The following is a 21,655-nucleotide window of genomic DNA, read 5'->3' as shown; positions in this document are numbered from 1 at the left end:
ATGTTTGCTCCACTTCTACCTTTGCTGCCATGTTCCTGATCTCGGTGAGCCTCCTGGTGCGCTCCAGCGAGGCGGACGCCACCACGTGAAGCCGCAAACCAATTAAGGCCCGTGGCAGCGGCTTATGATCAGGCTCATCTTGTGTGTGGGGGATATTTCTGTTAATTGGATCAGGCTGCTTAGAGGAGCTTAGCATGACGTACAGCAACTTTGAGTTTAATCATGAGCTTTCTCAGCAATCCTCCACGTCTCTGGAGAACGCCACATCAGGATTAGCCTCACCTGTGTGTTCAGAAAGAGGGAAAAACAGCCTAATTTAGGTGCGGTTGGGTTTTATTAAAGTTTTTTTTTCGGCACCATGGATCAGGGGATGATTTTGAAGAAATAAGACTCCTCTACCGCTGTGGGGTCGATCCCGATCATCCTCGCTCTACTGCTTTGCTTGGCGATGGATTTTCCATTGAGCTGATTCATACCTTCTGACAACGATCCTGAGGAAATCCTGCTACCGGCCAACAAGAGGTCCAGTTCTGAGGAACGTTTCTCCAAACATTAAAGCTTCTGCCGTTTGACACCTTTCTTCAGAGGCGAGGACACCAACGCTTTGAACAATGGCTTTGATGGTGGTCAAGTTCGACTTGAAAAAACGAGTGAAGCTGGCTCAGACGGTCTGGTTCATGTACTGGTTCGCTGTACTGGCTGGTATTCTGGTGCTCAGCCTGGGCCTGTTCTTCAAGATCGAGCTGCGGAAGCGATCGGAGCTCATGGACAACAACGAGAGCCACTTCTTGCCCAACCTGCTCATCACCATGGGGCTCATAGCCTGCGGGATCAATGCCTTTGGAGGCAAGGTCTGCTACGACTCCCTGGACCCGCTGAAGTTTGCAAAGTGGAAGCCGGTGTTGAAGAGCTTTTTGGTTTTCTGTTTGGGATTCAACGCCCTGCTTGTCGTCACCTCGCTGCTGTGCTTCGTGATGAGGATCCCGCTGCAGTTCACCCTGGCTGAGGGTCTAAAGAACGGCATGAAATACTACAAGGACACGGACACGCCGGGCCGCTGCTACATGAAGAGGACCCTGGACCTCATGCAGATGGAGTTCCGCTGCTGCGGGAACGATAACTACAGGGACTGGTTTGAGATCCAGTGGGTCAGCAACCGCTACCTGGATTTCAGCTCCAAGGAAGTCAAAGAGTGAGTGACAATCCTGCCATCAAGTATGGAGAGCCGTTTGTAAATTTAATCAGTCAAACATTAAGAGCTATATTTATGGTTATTTAGTGTGTTTTAGGAGAAAAATAAGGGAGTTCCTTTTTTGAACTCTGTCATTCACTATTTAGATTGTCAGTTAAAATATTTCTCAGCATTCTAAATATTTATTTAACAAACTAAATACTTAGTTTATTAAATAAATATTCATTAATAATTGAACTTTATTGATTTCACATGGGAAATATTTACCTCTGATTTTAACCCATCCTGTTCAGGAGCAGTGGGCTGCCATTGTGCAGCACCCGGGGAGCAGTGTGGGGTTAAGGGTCTTGCTCAAGGACCTAGAATGGTGGCAGTGGGAATTGAACCGGGCATTGCAACCCAACCCACTAGGAGATAAATATTTAGTTTGCAAATTAAATATTTAGCCAGCACCAATCTAGCTAATGCTTTATCTGGCTTGGTGCTAGCTAAATATTTAATCTGGAAATCAAATTTTTTATGTTAAATAGATATTTAGTTTGGAGCTAAATATGTATTTAAAAAAACAAAAACAAAAACTAAATATTTATTTAAAAAAAACTAAGTATTTAGTTTAGCTTGCTTACAATTGTTTTAAGTGACAATCTAAATATTTATTTTGCGTCTTTGATTTTTATAAATGAATGAATCACACAGCGAAAAAATTTATTGGTAAAAGTAACCCTTTAATTTTTTTCTTAAAACTAAATAAGCATAAATAATCCTCCTAATATTTGACTGCTTAACTTTACCAACTATGCACTGGAAAAAATGGAAATCTAAATTAGTCATCTTTTCTTAAAATAATTGTATTTGATCTTGGATTGAGGAGGTAAAAGAGACATTTTGCCAATGGAACAAGACAATTTACATTTAAAATAAGAAAACACAATTTAATTGTCTTCTTTCAAGTGTATTTTATCTAATTATCTTATTTTAAGAGTAAAATGACTCATTCCATTGGCAAACTATCTCATTTACCTACTCAAATTAAAGGTAAATACACTTAATTTAAGAAAATTTCACTTATTTGTACATCGTTTTTCCAGTGTGGTAATGATTTACCGGGAAATTAGCTCCCTGTTAGCCTCAGTGCTCAAAGTTAGGTTTTGTTTTTTATGTGTAGAGTTTGCTATAGTTTGATTTTGGCTGAAGTTGAATCAGATCAGGTGTATTTTCCACCTTCCACCAATCAGAGTAAAACACCGGGTGTTTTTAGCGCTGGATGTTTGATTTATTGCTGGAAGATTTAAAAAAATTTGCTTTTTAAGATGATTCTGCTGTAATTTATCGCATGTTTTTAAAATCCAGGGATTTTGTTTACGTTTGTTTATACAAATGAAAAGGGGAGAGTTTTGAAACTTGGGACATAATTAGTGTTTAATTTACAGGATTACGTGTCCTTCAAGAATCAGTGTCCTTTCTAATCTGCAAAAACCCGACAGCTGTCCAAGAATAGCTCTGCTCATCAGCAGCAGGCAGGAAGAACAACAAGAATACTAAACATCTCCTGCTTTTTTTAACGTCACCTTCTTCGCTATAGATTGTTTTAACGGTTAAAGTAAATTTCTTTAACTCTGAGGAGTGCAATCTGGGGCACGTTTGTTTGCGTGCAGCGAGAACGTGGAGGTTTCTGGAAATAATTAATGCTTCGTGATCCAATCACACTCGGCTTTCCATTGACCTGCTAGCATCAGTCACAGCTCAGATCAGCCTCGGATCTCTGACCCAGATCTGCTCACACGTTTAATCGACTGCTTTGCAGACGCTTAGAATCCGCATACATGCTCTCTGGGAAAAGTTCAAGTCTTTCTATGCAGAATTTGGTGTCAAAGTAGAAGAAAATGTACAAATCAGAATGAAAAATGATGAGTAAAAGCCACAAAATGTCATTTTAATGGCTCTGCTAAAGTATAGATTTTGTTTTATGCTTTAATTTTTCTCTCCAAACCAGGAAAGATTGTTTTTGCTACAGCGTCAATGTTAATTTGACCTTTTTTCCATTTAATTTAGTTTTGGTCCAAAGGTCAGGCTCCTGAGGTATCATCAGTTCCTCCTTTACTTATTTCAATACAATTTTAACCGTATTGTTTGAGATTTCCATTTCCAGAATATCAGCCATGTTTTTCAGTTTATCTCTAACTTTACTTCTTTTACTTCATTTGTTTTTTCATTCCTTCATTTTTTGGGGTGAGAAAAAGTGCTCTCTATCTGCACAGCAAAAACGATCTAGAAATAAGTAAAAATTCCTCAAATTAAGTGTATTCACCCTTAATTTGAGTAGGTAAATTATATAGTTTGCCAATGGAATGAGTAGTTTTATTCCTGAAATAAGATAATTAGATAATATGCACTTGAAATAAAACAATGCAATTGTGTTTTCTTATTTTAAGTGTAAATTGTCTTGTTCCATTGGCAAAATGTCTCTTTTACCTCTTCAATTCAAGAATAAATGCACTTATTTTAAGAAAAAATTACTTATCTAGACTAGATTTTTTGCAGTGTGGAAGCCATGAATATAGAAATCTGGATTAATTCGGAATATTAATCCTGTGATATTTTAAAACAGTTAACAACTTCAGGCAGGAATATCAACCAAAATAAATACTCTTTCTGTCCAGAACACGTAGAAAAAAAGCTCAAAATGATTTAAAAACAAACATTAGGCCGCTGTCATGGTTACGACACAGAAAAGAATGAAGAAATTAACCCAAGATAGTTTTTGCCATTCCAGTAAATTAGTTGGAAGTTGGTCATTTCTTCTTTTCCTCTTCTTCTCTTTGCCTATTTTTTTTTATTATTTCATGTCCATTTTTTTAGATGCAGATTGTCACACTGCAAACAATGGCTTAAATTAGTAAAAAATGTGATAAAATAATGATTTTCTGCCCTTAAAATTAGAAAATGAACCTGAAATAAGACTATTAAGTACTAAAATAGGTTTTCTTTTTCTTATTTTAATAATAAATTGCCTCAAATAAAAGGTCATTTGTTTTTACCTTTACAAATCAAAAGAAAATACACTTATTTAAAAAACATATTTATATTAGTTTTTGCAGTGCAACACCTACACTGCAAAAACATCTAAAAACGGGCACAAAAAAATCTTAAATAAATGTATTTGACTTTATTAGAGCAGGTAAATAAAATGATCCATGAATGGAAGCAGGATTTCTGTCCTTAAGATAAGATACTGAGATGCACATAAAGGATTGCACCGATTTTTATCTTATTTTAAATGCAAACAATCTTATGTCATTAATAAATTCTCATACTTCCTTGATTGAATCGAGGGAAAATATGCTTATTTAAAGAAAGATTGTCTTACACTGGAAAAACGATCTAGAAATAAGTAAAAATGTCTTAAATAAAGTGTATTTACCCTTAATTTAGTTGGTAAATAAGATGATTTGCCAATGAAATTAGTATTTTTACTCTTAAAATTAGATAATTAGATAATATGAACTTGAAATAAGACAATGCAATAGTTTTTTCTTATTTTAAATGTAAATTGTCTTGTTCCATTGGCAAAGTGTCTCACTTTTGTGATCAATTCGAGAAAAAAATGCACTTATTTTAAGAAAAAATGACTTAACTTAGATTTGTGTTTTTTGCAGTGCAGAAAATAAGGAAGAGGATTAGGGCCAATGAATGAAAAAAAAAAGTTAAATTTTTTTTTAAATATTATGTCAGTTTAATATAGGAAAAAACTCAGAATTCTGACTTTAATGTCTGAATTCTGACAGCTAACAAACATGTTAGCATCAAGCCGTAGCCATGTCTGTTTTAGAGTCTAGCTCTCCTGTTTTAATCACCTTCTGCTCCTCCGTTAATCAAATAGCATCAGCAGGGATCCTCAGAGACGGAAAAAGTCGCCTAACTCCGTCATTTCCCATCCATTGAGACATTTTTTTTAGATTAAAGTCAGAATTCTGACTTTTTTTTTCCATATTAAACTAAACAAAAGTGTAAAAATCAGTTAACTTTTATATTTCTCTGTGGCCCTAATCCTCATCTGTAAGAACATGACGTCTTGCTAATGTCTTACATAAACCCACAGGATGGCGGCGCTGCTTCTACGCTGATGTTTCAGATCTTCTCTATGTTTACCCAGAGTTCACTGCTGGAAAATCTAAGGGTTCGATGCAACATTTCAGCAGCAGCTCATCTGGAGGAATTAAGGTTTCATCTGGAGCAGCGGTGGGCAATTCCAGTTCCTGAGGGCCGCTATCCTGCAACTTTTAGATGTGTCTTTGGTTCAGCACACCTGAATCAAATAATTAGATGATTGAGAGAACTCTGGAGGAAGTGACTGCATACTAAGAAGGTAACCAAGCCTTTAAATTCAGGTGTGTTGGAGCAAGGATGGATCTAAAAGTTGAAGGAAACCAGCCCCCAAGAACTGGAATTGCCCACCCCTGATCTGGAGTCTCAGTCTGTTGCTTCTCAGAAGATTTCAGCGACTAAAATCCATAAAAGAGACCGAGAGGAAGTCTTTAGTAAAATTTATTTGGGTTATTCTAGAGATTCGAGCAGCTTTTAGGGAGATACGACTTTTTCACTTCTGACACGATAGTGATGGATACCGATATTGACCCGATATGATATATCAGTATGATATATCAGTATATCAGATATTCAAACAAAGAACAATAACCAATAACTGATCTATTTATTTTTAAAAAGTCAGGTCAGCAAAGAATAACAAATGGAACTTTATCTATAACTAAAACTATTACGCGATTTAATGAATTTAGCTTAAATCGGTAAAAATATTCAAATAATTTGTGTTGCTATCTGGGAGCGGCCATTTTTGCCCAAATATAGTAACTGACATATGTAGTCTTTGACAAACATAGATGCCTCCAGTAAAGCACATTCAAATGAAATTATTTTTATTGAAACATTTATCATTTATTGAACAGGATGGAACAATTTCATAATTAAAGAACTTTCAGAAGTTTGAATTCTGAATATGAGCGACTTTTCCTTTAAACAGAAGCAAAGAATAGAACAGAAGAGAATAGAATAGAAAAGAAAATCTCTTTATTGTCCCAAAATGAGGAAATTTTGGTTAAAGCAGGAAAAGATTCTAGAAAAAATTGGTCACACAAATGTGGATTTTCAAAATAAAAGTGTATAAAAATAACAGAATAAGTGACAAAGACAATAAAATACTGTACTGTACATTGTCTTAACAATATAAATTCTCTCTACCTGAAAAAAAAAAAATCAATAAACAGCTGTGGACATTTTTACAGTAATTAATATGTGAAAATAGCAGCAATAGCAGAGATGAAACAGCAACATGTTATAAAAGTGAACAAGACAGAAACGGCAAAAATCAGCATCTTTATCAGAATTTAGATGCAGACCAATATATTTTATTCGATGTTTGTTTTTTTGTCTGTTATTGCACAAATTTCCTAGCCTCGTGAGACCATCCTGATCTCGCGAGCTTTCAAGGTTTCACTCGCAGATCAGTCTGGAGACTCTCCGTTAAAGAAAATTTGGAGCCGTTCACCAAACGAACGTCCAATCAGCGTTGGCTTTGAGGCGGGTTGAGGTGTGACGCAACGAGAAGCGCGACAGTTCAGTCTAAAGAACATGGCGGCTTCAGCCGATGAAACTAGCGTTAGCGTGGCTATCGAGCAAGTTTTATGGGAATTACAGAGTATTTCTTGACTGAAAGAAGAGCAAAACACTGCTCTGGAGGCTTTTCTCAGAGGAAAAGATGTTTTTGCTCTTCTCCCGACTGGTTTCAGCAAGAGTAGCCTGGCTTGTGGTTGTGTTTTCGTCGTCGCTCTGTTAGTACGTCATATGCTTCGTTGATCTGATTGGTTTATTTGGCCCGTCTATCACCAACATAGGCCAATCAGCTAACCAGTATTTTTGCCCCTTCCCAAAATTACTTCAACGGAAGGTTTCCAGATGGATATGCAGAGCAAATCCATCTGGCGGAGTCAGGTTACAATTTTCCCATATCCGTATCAGATTGGGACGTTCCACACTGCAAAAACAATCTAAAAGTAAGTAAAACTTTCTTAAATCAAGTGTATTTACCCTTAATTTGAGCAGGTAAATAAGATAGTTTGTCAATGGGATGAGTATTTTTACACTTAAAATAAGTTAATTAGATAATATGCACTTGAAATAAGACAATGCACTTGATTTTTCTTATTTCAAATTTAAATTGTCTTGTTCCATTGGCAAAGTGTCTCACTTATCTCTTTAAATCAGGATAAAATGCACTTATTTTAAGAAAAAATTACTTATTTAGATTTAAATTTTTTGCAGTGCAAGAAGTTGAATTGATGTTGGGACATGGTGGTTTGTTCAGGGCTGTGAAATAAAGGAAGGAACTGAGATGGAATTACTGTAAAAAGGGGAAATTGAACCAAATCACAAGAGGAGTTTAGTTTATTTCAGATTTGATAAACCTTTGTAAATCCGGCAATCTGTAATCTCATTCATTCCAAAAAAAAGTTTAAAAAACAACAACTTTATTTCCAAGTTTGAAGACATTTCTCTTCCCATCCTGGAAGATTTTTCAATTCAAAATGTCAGAAATAGCTTTGAGTTCCAGGTTTTATAGAGTGGACCAAAAACATGCTTGTTTTTAGCCTGGAAAACATGCAAATTGAACCTGAGGAAATGAAAAATAATTCAGGATGGGAAGTGAAACGTCTTCAAACTTGGAAATAAAGTCCAGTGGATTGTTTTTAACTTTTTAGGAATGACTGTTGTCTGGATGACTGAGAATCTTCCCCAGCAGAGGCTGAATCTCGGCTCATCCTTCATCTTCTTTGACCTTTGTGTTTCCCTGTCAGTCGCATCGGCAGCAACGTGGACGGCCAGTATTTGATGGACGGCGTGCCGTTCAGCTGCTGCAACCCCAGCTCCCCCAGACCCTGCATCCAGTACCAGATGACCAACAACTCGGCTCACTACAGCTACGACCATTACACCGAGGAGCTCAACGTGTGGCGCCGCGGCTGCAGGAACGCCTTGCTGTCCTACTATGGCGGCATAATGAATACCATCGGAGCCCTGGTGTTCCTGGTCACCGTGCTGGAGGTTAGCGCTGCAGAGATGTTTGTCACGATCAAAATGACTTTAAATCATTAGATAATGTCGTAGGTTTTTAGTTTTTATTTAACTTCACCGATGTTACAGAGATTTCTTGGTTTGTCTGTTTGGAAGCATTGTTTATATTCTAACCAGACAAAGAAAAACAATTCACTTAAAAAAATAATGAAAACTCTTTTAAATGCATCATTTATAAAATCTAAATATATTTAAAGAGCATATATAAAACATGTATCTTTAGTGAGATTAATTGCATAAAAGAGATCAGACTTTTAAAACAATTGTTAGCAAGCTAAATATTTATTTTCCAAGCTAAATACTTAGTTTGTTAAATAAATATTTAGTTTTTTAAATACATATTTAGCTTGGAGCTAAATATGTATTTAAAAAACTAAATATTAACAGTAACAATTTTACAGTAAAACTTTTAAAAACAAGGTACACATAATTATGTATTATCAGCTCTGCATCACAACATTATACACTGGAAAAACGATCTAGAAACAACAACAAATGTCTTAAATTAAGTGTATTTACCCTTAATTTAAGCAGGTAAATGAGGTGTTTTGCCAATGGAATGAGTATTTTTACTCTTAAAATAAGATAATTAGATACAATGCAATTGTGTTTTCTTTTTTTACAGGTAAATTGTCTTCTTCCATTGGCAAAATGTCTCTTTTACCTCCTCAATCCAAGAACAAATGCACTTATTTTAATAAAAAATTACTTATCTAGAATTCGATTTTTTCCAGTGTATATGACATGTTAATGATGTTTATACTCTATAATTGATATTCTAGATAATCCAGACAGTGTAACCACAGCGTTATAGATGAGGAGTGACTCAGGAAACGATTTATTTGCTTCCTAAATTGAATAAAAGCCCATAAAGATGGTTTGAAGTAGTTGGACCATCGGAATGCATCTTTCAGGGGCCCTCTGAATACAGAAGACGACATATAAACAGACCCATTCTCCAGATAGAGAAATGTTAATAGAATAGACATCCATTATCTGTTCTAGGTTGTGTCCCTCTCTTCTTGTCCCTTTTCTTCTTGTTTTCCTCTCTATGTTTTGTACTCAGCTGACTTTTCATGCTGTCTCTAAATGAATGAAAGATTTTTTCCAAGCACTAAGCTCACTTAGCTGATTGCTCCTTCCTGTGTTTCCAAAAAGGCCAAAGTAAATAACCCAGTCCTTCTTTTCACTGTAGACAAGCCATGATCTGCTTATCTGTTCTCCATTTTTCATTTGGATGAAATAATAGCTGCATGAATCATGACAGCAGACAAGATAGAGGAGAGCAGGAGGCGGGGTTACCAATCTACTCGCTCTGGAGAGCAGAGTTCGCTGCTTTTAGATGTTGTCTCCAAAGTCTCCAGTAGCAGAAAAAAGTCTCTAGATTTGGCGCTAGGAGCTTTTTAGAAATCAAAGTGCTAGAGGGGTCTGAAAAGTGGCTAAATATAGCGTCTAAAGCGCTAAGTTGGCAACACTGCTCTTTGCATGGTTTGTTTTCAAATGGTTTGCTGCTGTCTGTTTGGACCTTTCTGAACATGTGCAGCAAATGGACTGATCCAATATGGTGGACACTGAAGGGGGGGGCTGAGACACACTTAATATTATCAGCGTTCTGATGACATTTTAGCCAAAGGATTTTTATCAAAAACATAATTAATGTGAACAAATAAGGAATAGTTGTATTAACCATACGTGGAAACAGAGTTTTATGGGGCCCTCTGTCGGCGATGGGTGGTTAGGTTGCTTGAGGACCCGGATGCAGAGCCGAATGAAGCTGAGATGAGTTCTGACTGATTTAATTGAAGAACAAAGGAAACAGAGGTACAAATCCAGAAATCTAACAAAAATGTTTAACAAACCAAAAACCATGGAGACATCAGGGGGAAAACGATCCTGAGGAGCCACGGGGAGATGAACTGAGTACAGCATAGAGAAGGAACCAGCACTGAGTGACTGCAGAGCTGGAGTATTTAAGGAGAACCAAAGAAAAGGATGGACTAACGAGCTGAATGATGAGCAGGTGTGGGTGGAACTGGCAAGAGGGAATCCAAGGGGAAAGAAAACAATCACAAGGGGGCAGCAGAGAGTAACTAAAGAATGCTAGAATATCATGGAAAATAAAAACAAAACAACTGATAACAGAAAACTGAAAACTCAGAGTCACAACAAATGAGAACCATAACACCCCCAGGAACTTGGGGCCCTAGGCACCTGCCTATGTTTGCCTAGTGGAAAGACCGCCCCTGATCTTAGTTTTGCCTTTTTGTATTTATCTTCATCAAATCGACCAAGAGACGAGTTTAAAACACAGAACCTATAGAGTTAGGCTGCCTCCATCATGCTGCCTCCAGTTATTGTCTCCAGCTGCTACACGTTTCACAGCCCACATGCATGACTGCTCTAAGTGGTTTATTTCTATAAGCATTCATACCATCAGTTAATAGAAGCGGGATTTTTTAACCAGATAAGGAATAAAAGAGGTCACCCCCACCCAGGCAGTTCCAGAGGTACGCAGCCTGTGAGATAAAAGACTTTCTGTTCAAACATTTAGTGATACGACAATTTAAACCAATTTATCCAATGCTTAAGGCTTTATAGGGCAAGTTACAAATGGAGTAACCCCCCCCCCCCCCCCCCCCCCCCCCCCCCCCCCCGTCCATCAGTGAGGTCTAGAAACACAGATCTATTTCCATCGATTCAGCAAAGATGCTGCTACATGGCTGCACTCTTATTCTGGCATTTGACCAATTAGATGGGCCCTTAAATGATTTTTTACCTGCTGGAAATTAAGTCGGAAAAGAAGTTAACAAGTTAAGAAAAAAAGTTAAAAAGATAATTGAAAAGTAAAAACTAATTTGATAAGCTAAGCTTAAAGGCATACTATGCAACATTTTTCAGTTAATTAATGTGTTCCATAACGTTTTGGATGATTAAATTAGTCATTTCAGGTTGAACGAAGGTTTTCTCTGCCACCCTGGTGGTCTGTGGGAGAAATACCACACTTGCAATTGCAGGAGCCCTCGGCCCGCACCCACAGGCTCAGAAGTCTCGTGCATCGCCAGAGTCACTCTTGCTTTACGGCAAGAATTTGGCTAACTACAATCTTTGTTATTTAGACCAGTGACGTGCGGTCAGGGGAGGCAGGTGAGGCAGTGCCTCACCAGCCATCATGGAAAGAAAGAAAATATATAATCATAAAGTAATTTAAATTGTTATATTCATCCGGTGGTTTGTACTAAAAAATATTCATTTTTCATGTAGCTTCACCAATTTCGATTTTTATTTGTTCAAAATCGCTGAATTTTCTTATTTTCCCATTCAAATGCTTGGAAGCGATGCCGGTGAGGCAGCAGCGAGCTCTGCCTCACCTTGGATTGCGCAACCCCTGGCTCTGCGCTGGCTGCAAAGCGGAGAGAGCATGTTGCTGTACGGCGTCAATAAAATGGTTTAAACAAATGTAATATGTGAACTTATTTCTAATAATTTGGCTTATGTATATAATGTACAGAGCTTTTTGTCACCAACTGTGTTTGTGTAACGTGTTTCGTGTAATGAGCGATTATAAACGGCAGAGAACAAGTTCGAGGTGAGGCAGGCAGTTCTCTTGCCTCATGGCAGGGGGTGCTCAAGAGACTGAAAACATAAGGCAGGAACAGGACGGATCAAGGAAGGCTTTCTTCCCTGGCAGTGATCTCCATTGAGACAGAGAGACTTTTAAAACTGAAGGAAGATAAGGAGGACTTCTATTCATTTATAAGTAAAGGTAAGACAGTAATAACATTTATTTTGTTTTGTTTTTTAAGGAAATGTGTGTTTTGTGAGCTACAGTTTGTATGTGTAAGGATGCAGAAGTGAAACATAACCTGTAAACTGCTGTCAATCTATGCATCTATTTGCAAATCTGATTCTGATGACGTCAGTGCCTCACCAGCTATGAACCTCACCGCACGTCACTGATTTAGACACATGCATAACAAATAATGTATGAAAACAAAACAACAAAATAGTCACTTACCGCAGTAGACATGGTGATTCGTTGCGTTCGCCTGTCTGCTAATCTCAAAACAACCGCGCCTGGCTTGATGGAGAAACCAGGAGAACAGCTGAGCATATTTACGACAGTGCACTTTTACTTTCGCCCTCTGGGGGGAGCCTCGCTGGAAAATCAACACCGGTTGCATAGTATACCTTTAAAAAAGGTAAAAAATGTGAGTGCCAGTATCAGCATTAATGCCTCTAAGGTTAAGTTGGACCAAAATAAAGAGTGTTATTCATTTATTTCTTATAGAAGAACTTTTGTTATTTTCCTTCACATATTCAGGCAAGTTGGCTTTTCCTTTTATTACATTGACATTAATCCTTGCCATCAAAATATATATTTTTTTAATGTGAAAAAATTAAAAAGATCTTGTCCTTTCTCCAATAAAACTCTTGACTATAAATTTAGATTTTCAGAGTATTTCAATGAATGCCCTATAAAGGGTTAAAACAGAAAACCAATAATAATTTAAATAATAATCGCTGTAATCCCAAGAAGTTGAAACAGCAACATGTATTTTTCCCTAAAGATTTATACAGTTTTAAGTCTGATAAGTGACGTCTTAATTCAGCCTAGTTTTATAGAGAATAAAATTATAATTATGTGGAGTATTCCCATACATTAACACAAAGAGAAATTGGAATTACAACTTGTTTTTTTTTTCCTGACGGCAAAAAAGCTAAATAAAAACCTTTTAAATTAAATGAAAATTATTTTTTTTAACCTAAAGAACCTCTACAAACTGTCCAGTCAGAGGAAAATGGGGCCATAAAAGCTCCATATTTTGACTATATTTACTAACTTTTATAAGTTATTTATGAAGGTAATGAAAAAAGACTAAAATATATCATCTGTTAATATATATATAACTGCTGGAGGTTTCTTCCTGTTCAAAGGGAGTTTTTCCTCTCCACTGTCGCTACAAGCATGCTTAGTGTGAGGGATTGCTGAAGAGTCAATGAGTCGATGCAATCAGCTGATTTTCCTTAGATAGAAAACTATGAATCAATCTGACTGGATGATCTGGTTGAACTGGAAAGTGACCTGAGATGACATGATGTGAATTGGAGCTATAGAAATAAACTGAGTTGAACTGAATTGAATATTTCTGTCTATTATGAGGATTCTGCATTAGGCCGAATGCTAAAACATTTAAGATTAGACTATAAGACCCAGTTAATAATATCATTTTGAATACAAATCCAGTCTGTGCATGAATATATTCTACACTGCAAAAAATAGAAATCTCAATAAGTTATTTTTTCTTAAAATAAGTGCGTTTTTCCTTATTTTGAGGAGGTAAGTAAGACACTTTGCCAATGGAACAAGACAATTTCCTTTTAAAATAAGAAAAAACTATTTTATCGTCTTATTTCAAGTAAATATTATCTAACTATCTTATTTTAAGAGTGAAAATACTCATTCCATTGGCAAATCATCTTATTTACCTGCTCAAATTAAGGCTAAATATACTTAATTTAAGCCATTTTTTACTTATTTCTGGATTGTTTTTGCAGTGTAGCTGTAAATAATCCACAATCTAAATAAGCCATTTTTCTTAAAATAAGCGCATTTTGTCTTGAATTCAGGAGGTTAGTGAGAAACTTCCCCAACAGAAAAATACGATTTACATTTAAAATAAGAAAAATCAGTTGCATTTTCTTATTTCAAGTTTATTTCATCTAATTATCCTATTTTAAGAGTAAAATCACTAATTCCATTGGGAGATCATCGTATTTACCTGATCCAATTAAGGGTAAATACACTTCATTTGGGGAAATCTTTATTTATTTCTGGATCATTTTTGCAGAGCAAACCATCCTTTGGGAACGACCATAAATTTCCATTTAATCCAGAACAGAATGAATGTGTTAGAAAGCCATTTCAGCTATGGATGCAATTAATTGTGTTTGTAATATAATCTCAATTTAACAAAAGCAATTTTCAAATTGCAGAAGCAATTTTAACCCAATTTTAATCTCACTATACTTAACAAGAGTAAGACACTATATTTCTCACTCCAGGCCTTTAGGTGGAGCTAAAACGCTTTAAGTGGGTTTGTCACCACACAGAAAACTAGTAAAACAAGCTTCAAAAAACAGTTACATTGAGATACTGATTCCATTCGGTAAAGAGGAGTTAAAATCTATTATAAAACAAAAGGTTAAGGAAAGATGGCAGAAGCAGTGGGAGGAGGAAAGAACTAATAGATGGCTTTATAGCATTCAAAGGAAAGTTGGGGTAATGAGGGGAACAGGAAGAAGTAGAAAAGAAGAAAATATCATATCCAGGTTACGTTTTGGTCATACAGGCTTAAACAGTACATTATTTATAATGGGAAGACATCCATCAGGAAATTTTGAATTTTGTTTTCAAGAAGAGACAGTAGAACATGTTTTGTTGTTTTGTCCAAAGTACTCTGAGGAGAGAAGGAAAAGTTAAAAATATCAGATATGTTGGGATATTGCTCCTCTTCTGAATATTTACGTTATTTAATAAGCTTTCTTAAGAGAACTAAACTGATAGAAAGGATTTTTTTTTTTTTAAGTTGCGTCCTGATCCACACTCCTTACCAGTAGGTGGCGGTAATGCACACCAATAAGTTGCTTGTCAACCGCCATTAAAGCAAGAAACAACAACAACAGAAAACTAGAGAGAGTTGCAGGTAGCATGCAGATCCATGCATGTAAGTAGTTAAAACTTTTTTGCACACTGCAAAAAAACTAAATCTAGATAAGTCATTTTTCCTTAAAATAAGTGCATTTGTTCTTGGATTGAGAAGATAAAAGACACATTTTGCCAATGGAACAAGACAATTTACACTTAAAATAAGAAAACGCAAATACATTGTCTTATTTCTAGTGCATATTATCTAATTATCTTATTTTAAGAGTAAAAATACTCATTCCATTGGCAAACTATCTTATTTACCTACTCAAAAAAGGGGGGGAATAAACTTAATTTAAGAATTTTTTTAACTTATTTCTAGATCGTTTTTGCAATGCACAAAGGTAAAGCTGTGGAAAAAATCAAAATCTAGAAAATGTAATTTTTCTTAAAATAAGTGCATTTGTTCTTGAATTGAGAAGATAAAAGACACATTTTGCCAATGGAACAAGACAATTTACTTTTAAAATAAGAAAACGCAAATACATTGTCTTATTTCTAGTGCATTTGATCTAATTATCTTATTTAAAGTGTAAAAATATTCAATTGGCAAACCGTCGCATTTACCTACTCAAATTAAGGGTAAATACACTTAATTTAAGAATTTTTACTTATTTCTAGATCATTCACTGGGAAAACGATATAGAAATAAGAAAAAAAAATTTCAATTAAGCGTATTTACCCTAATTTAAGTAGTTAAATGAGATATTTTGCCAATGAAATAAGAATATTTACTCTTAGAATAAGATAATTGGATAAAAAACACTTGAAATAAGACAATGCAATTGTGTTTTCTTATTTTAAGTGTAAATGGTCTTGCTCCATTGGCAAGATGTATATTTTTAATCAATTTGCATATTAGCTAAATATTTAGTTTTTTAAATAAATATTTAATTTTAAGCTAAATGATTATTTAACAAACTATATATAAAACATGGAGCTAAATATTTAATCTGCAGACTAAATATGTAGTTTGAAGCTAAATTTTTAATTAATAAGCTAAATACACTGCAAAAAACATCTAGAAATAAGTAAAAATGTCTTAAATTAAGTGTATTTATCGTTAATTTGAGCAGGTAAATGAGGTATTTTGTCAATGGAATGAGTATTTTTACTCTTCAAATAAGATAATTAGATAACATGTACTTGAAATAAGACATTGCAATTGTGTTTTCTTATATTAAATGTAAATTATCTTGGTTCTTTTTTGGCAAAATGTCTCTTTTTTTCCTCCTCAATCCAATAATAAATGCACTTATTTTAAGGAAAAGGGACTTATCTTGATTTCATCTTTTTTCAGTGTAGTACACTGGAAAAACAATGCAGAAATAAGCAAAAATTTCTTAAATTAAGTGTATTTACCCTTAATTTGAGCAGGTAAATCAGATAGTTTGCCAATGGAATGAGTATTTTATAATCTTAAAATAAGATATTTAGATAACATGTACTTGAAATAAAACAATGCAATTGTGTTTTCTTATATTAAATGTAAATTATCTTGGTTCTTTTTTGGCAAAATGTCTCTTTTATTTCCTCAATCCAAGATCAAATGCACTTATTTTAAGGAAAAGTGACTTATCTAGATTTTTTTCCAGTGTAGTACCTTGAAGTTAGTACAAAGGAAAATCTAATTAGCACCATAATTTCAACACCAAAAGGGTTGATGGTCATGTTTATGAGTCATCTGCCTCTTCTTCCTGTAGAGACGCTTTTCTGCTTCTCCTCCAAAAACACCTTCATCCAATTTACCTGCTGGCTTTCCTAGAAACACCAGCTGCTGTAATCTGCAGCAGCCATTAAGCATCCAGCCTCCTCTGGGTTTGCTGCCTTCTTATGTCGTCACAGAGGCCATAGTTGTCTTTTGCTCTGTGATGAATTCATAAAGATAAATCCTGAAAATATCTGTGAATCATCAGCAGAAGAAGACAGTCAACAGAGCCGTTTGGATAATATCTCTGCGCTTTAAATCCTGCAGATCTCCTGTCCTAAAAACACAGATTTAGCTTATCAGTCACATGCTCAGAAAGTTGCGCAACCGTCTCCGCTCTGGGTTCAGAGATGGAGTCACGGCTTAATCTGCAGGAGCTGGAAAAGATGGCGACCGCCTGAATCCTCCTCGAATAACTTCTAATTATTAACCTCCTACTTCTTTAAGGTTGGATTTCCTTTAGTGTCTTCATTAAACATCCAGTTTGTTGTTAATCAGTTTGTGGATCTTACATTTGAAAAACCCTTTTTGTGCAAAAAAAAGCCTCCATGTTTCATCACAGAGGGGGGGATTTACCATTAGGCAATACTAGACAGCTGCTTAGGACCCCAAGTTCCTGGGGGCCCCAAAAAACTCTGTTTACATGTATGGTTAATCAGTGCTGTAAAAATACTTCACTTCCGTACTTAAGTATTTTTTGGAGTACTTTATACTTTCCAAGAGTGTAGATTTTTTTGAGAACTTTCGCTTTTACTTCACTACATTTACAAATTTAATTGCATATTTTTACTCCGATACTTTTTCAATGTTTGGTTTAGTTACTAAGTAAAAAATAATAATAAAAAACGAGCGAGAGAAACGCCAGTGTTTTGACCCCCCCTACTGACTACGAAGTCGTGTCTTGCCTGGGTTCGTTCATCAACACCAATAGGATACGCCTGTTTGGCAAAGCCAGTCTAAATTTATCCTACACTTGGTTGTTTATATTATTTTAAGTGAATTTAATCTTCAAAGTTTTTTAAAATGTTAAAAGAAAATGTCATTCAAACTGCACTACTTTTACTTATACTATTCACTACATTACTTGAGTACTATTATCTATTTTTACAGTAATTCTTATACTTAAGTACAAACCGTTTCAGATACTTTACTTTCAGTCAGTGATTTGGACTTTTACTAAAGTCATATTTTGGAGAAGTACTTATACTTTTACTGGACTCCGAGATTTCAGTACTTTATACAACACTGTGGTTAATACAACTATTCCTTATTTGTGCACATCCACCATATTGGATCAGTCCATTTGCTGCACATGTTCAGAAAGGTCCAAACAGACAGCAGCAAACCATTTGAAAACAAACCATGCAAAGAGCAGTGTTGCCAACTTAGCGCTTTAGTCGCTATATTTAGCCACTTTTCAGACCCCTCTAGCACTTTGATTTCTAAAAAGCTCCTAGCGCCAAATCTAGAGACTTTTTTCTGCTACTGGAGACTTTGGAGACAACATCAGCGAACTCTGCTCTCCAGAGCGAGTAGATTGGTAACCCCGCCTCCTGCTCTCCTCTATCTTGTCTGCTGTCATGATTCATGCAGCTATTATTTCATCCAAATGAAAATGTTAGGAGCGATATTTATGGTTATTTAACGTGTTTTAAGAGAAAAATAAGCGGTTTAATTTTTTCCACTAATTTTTTCACCATGTCAGTCATTCATTTACAAATCTTACTTTGTTAAATAAATATTTAGTTTGCAAATAAAATATTCAGTTTGTTAAATAAAAACTTATCTCCAAACCAAGTAAACTAAATATTTAGTTTGGTAAATAAATATTTTAACAAACTAACCTTTTCACAGCTAATCTGAATGTGTCCACATCTGTATAATGTTGTAGTAGGAAATGTTTAGATATTCCCAGGCTTTTATTTTGGTAGTTCACCTCCGCTTTTCAGCAAGTCAATTTGCATATTAGTAAATATTTAGTTTGTTAAATAAATATTTAATTTTAAGCTAAATTATCATTTAACAAACTATATATTAAGTATGGAGCTAAATATTTACACTGGAAAAAATCTAAATCTAGATTTCATAAAATAAGTGCATTTATTCTTGGATTGAGGAGGTAAAAGAGACATTTTGTCAATGGAACAAGACAACTTCCACTTAAAATCAGAAAACACAATTGCATTGTCTTATTTCAAGTGCAAATTATCTAATTATCTTATTTTAAGAGTGAAAATACTCATTCCATTGGCAAACTATCTAATTTACCTACTAAAACTAAGGGAAAATAAACTTAATTTAGGAAATGTTAACTTATTTCTAGATCGTTTTTCCAGTGTAATTTGCAGACTAAATATGTAGTTTGAAGCTACACTGGAAAAAATATCTAGAAATAAGTAATAATTTCTTAAATTAATTGTATTTACCCTTATTTTGAGTAGGTAAATGAGATTATCTGCCAATGGAATGAGTATTTTTACTCTTAAAATAAGATAATTAGATAATATGCACTTGAAATAAGACAATGCAATTGTGTTTTCTTATTTTAAATGTAAATTGTCTTGTTCCGTTGGCAAAGTTTCTCTTTACCTCCTCAATTCAAGAAAAAATGCAATTAATTTAAGAAAAAATTACTTATCTAGATTTCGATTTTTTCCATTGTAAATGTTTATTTAACAAGCTAAATACACTGCAAAAAACATCTAGAAATAAGTAAAAAAATGTCTTAAATTAAGTGTATTTACCCTTAATTTGAGCAGGTAAATAAGATGATCTGCCAATGGAATGAGTATTTTTACTCCTAAAATAAGATAATTAGATAATATACACTTGAAAACAGACAAAGCAATTGTTTTTTTTTTCTTATTTTAAATGTAAATTGTCTTGTTCCATTGGCAAAGTGTCTCACTTACCTCCTCAATTCAAGAAAAAAAATGCACTTAATTTGAGCAAAAATGACTTATTTAGATTTCCATTTTTTGCAGTGTATTTAGCTGCAAACTAAATATTTATTTATCAAAGTAAGATTTTTATAAATGAATGAATGACAGTGAAAAAATGACTTTGGGGAAAAATAAACCCCTTATTTTTCCCTTCAAACACGCTTACACTGCAAAAATGATCTAGAAATAAGTAAAAATATCTTAAATTAAGTGTATTTACCCTTGATTTGAATAGGTAAATTTGATAATTTGCCAATGGAATGAGTATTTTTACCCTTAAAATAAGATAATTAGATCATTTGCACTTGAAATAAGACAATGCAATTGTGTTTTCTTATTTTAAATCTAAATTGTCTTGTTCCATTGGCAAAGTGTCTCTTTAATCTCCTCAGTTTAAGAAGAAATGAACTTATTTTAAGAAAAAATGACTTATCCAGATTTTGATTTTTTCCAGTGTTTTAACCATAAATATCTCTCCTAATTATTGACAGCCTAACTTTACAAACGGCGCCCCATAAATAAGCAGATCATGGCTTGTCTACAGTGAAAAGAAGGACTGGGTTATTTACTTTGGCCTTTTTGGAAACACAGGAAGGAGCAATCAGCTAAGTGAGCTTAGTGCTTGGAAAAAATCTTTCATTCCTTTAGAGACAGCATGAAAAGTCAGCTGAGTACAAAACATAGAGAGGAAAACAAGAAGAAAAGGGACAAGAAGAGAGGGACACAACCTAGAACAGATAATGGATGTCTATTCTATTAACATTTCTCTATCTGGAGAATGGGGCTGTTTGATGTCTTCTCAGCTCAGGGGGCCCCCTGCCTGTCTTTCCCTAGGGCCCCAGATTTAATAAATCCGCCCCATTTTACACACATATATATAGATCTGTGTTATTAGACAGACTCAGCCTAAGTGGTGCTCTGAACCCTCTGCAGGTTGCTGTGACCGTGGGCCTGCAGTACGTGGACACGTCTCTGTCCACGCTGTCCAACCCAGAGGACATAGAGAGCGAGAGCGAGGGCTTCCTCCTGGAGAAGACGGTGAAGGAGACGTTCACCGACATCATGGCCAAGATGAAATCCATGGGCAAAGGGGCGAAGGTGGAGGAAGGGGGCGAGGAGGGCGTGGCTACCGTCAGCTGAGCAAGCCCCGCCCACCTGCGGAAACTGTAAACCTTCCAACCCTGAAGTGAAGAGGAACGTTTTCTACCAGACTTTTCTAGCTTACAGCTCACCTGCAGACGAGGCCAAATACGTTGCCAATCCCGATAAACACGTCATTTCAAATCTGAGAGTTTTTTATTGCTGCAGCACATTTTCACATTGGCAATTTTGCAAAATAAAGAAATTTATCTAATTTCAATACAGATGGAGAAAATTTAGAAATAATTGTTTGCATCCCTGCAGAGTCTGATGACACTGAACTCATGAGCTGCTGTTCATCCTTCATCCTGCTGATCTGTGTCAGACTTTAACCTCTATCCAGGAGGAGAAGGAGGCCCACAGCATGACAGATTCTCCACCATGCTTAACACAGGGAATCAGGTGGTGTTCAGTACATTTATTCTTAGAAATAGCTTTTTTGGTCACATCTGGCATCTAAAGTTGGCGGGAAGGTTAGCGTACGCCATCTTGTAGGTTTTTTTTTTCATGGCCTCAGTGAGCGTAGGATGTTTGAATTTATTCTGTAGATGTCGGTGAGTCGAGGTGAGTATTTTTCCTGACTTCTGAGGATCCACACACTTCCGGCACGTTCTCTTGTCTTTCCCATTTGCAGAGTGCCTAAGAGAAATGGGTCATTGTGTCGCAGGGAAGCAGAAGGTCACGCATCAATAAAAAAACTGATCAAATTATGTAAATACATGTTAGATGTTTAGCTTTCACAAAACTTTCACATTTTGGGGAAAAAAACAATATTTCTTAAAGTAAAATTTTATTTTATTTTTTAACTAAATATTTAACTG

The 21,655-nt window shown here is 35.4% G+C and overlaps 1 protein-coding gene across 1 annotated transcript; it reads left to right on the top strand.

Annotated features, from left to right (window-relative positions):
- The first annotated feature begins 209 nt into the window (after nt 1-209).
- On the top strand, nt 210-21,297 carry prph2a (peripherin 2a (retinal degeneration, slow)). Its single transcript, XM_038308823.1, has 3 exons — nt 210-1,192; nt 8,062-8,308; nt 20,628-21,297. The coding sequence occupies exons 1-3, from the start codon at nt 612-614 to the stop codon at nt 20,832-20,834; spliced, it is 1,035 nt and encodes a 344-aa protein (XP_038164751.1). The 5' UTR covers nt 210-611; the 3' UTR covers nt 20,835-21,297.
- Nucleotides 21,298-21,655: the final 358 nt, after the last annotated feature.

Source organism: Cyprinodon tularosa, unplaced genomic scaffold (genome assembly GCF_016077235.1).
Source record: "Cyprinodon tularosa strain WSP-4 unplaced genomic scaffold, ASM1607723v1 ctg648, whole genome shotgun sequence".
Taxonomy (NCBI): Eukaryota; Metazoa; Chordata; class Actinopteri; order Cyprinodontiformes; family Cyprinodontidae; genus Cyprinodon; species Cyprinodon tularosa.
This window is presented reverse-complemented; position numbering and strand designations above follow the sequence as displayed.

What these genes read in the sequence shown, in the direction of transcription:
- prph2a (XM_038308823.1), top strand. Translation starts at nt 612, where the DNA reads ATGGCTTTGATGGTGGTCAAGTTCGACTTGAAAAAACGAGTGAAGCTG. An exon ending in AGCTCCAAGGAAGTCAAAGA is followed by an intron (nt 1,193 to 8,061) that starts GTGAGTGACAAT and finishes TTTCCCTGTCAG; the next exon opens with TCGCATCGGCAGCAACGTGG. An exon ending in TCCTGGTCACCGTGCTGGAG is followed by an intron (nt 8,309 to 20,627) that starts GTTAGCGCTGCA and finishes AACCCTCTGCAG; the next exon opens with GTTGCTGTGACCGTGGGCCT.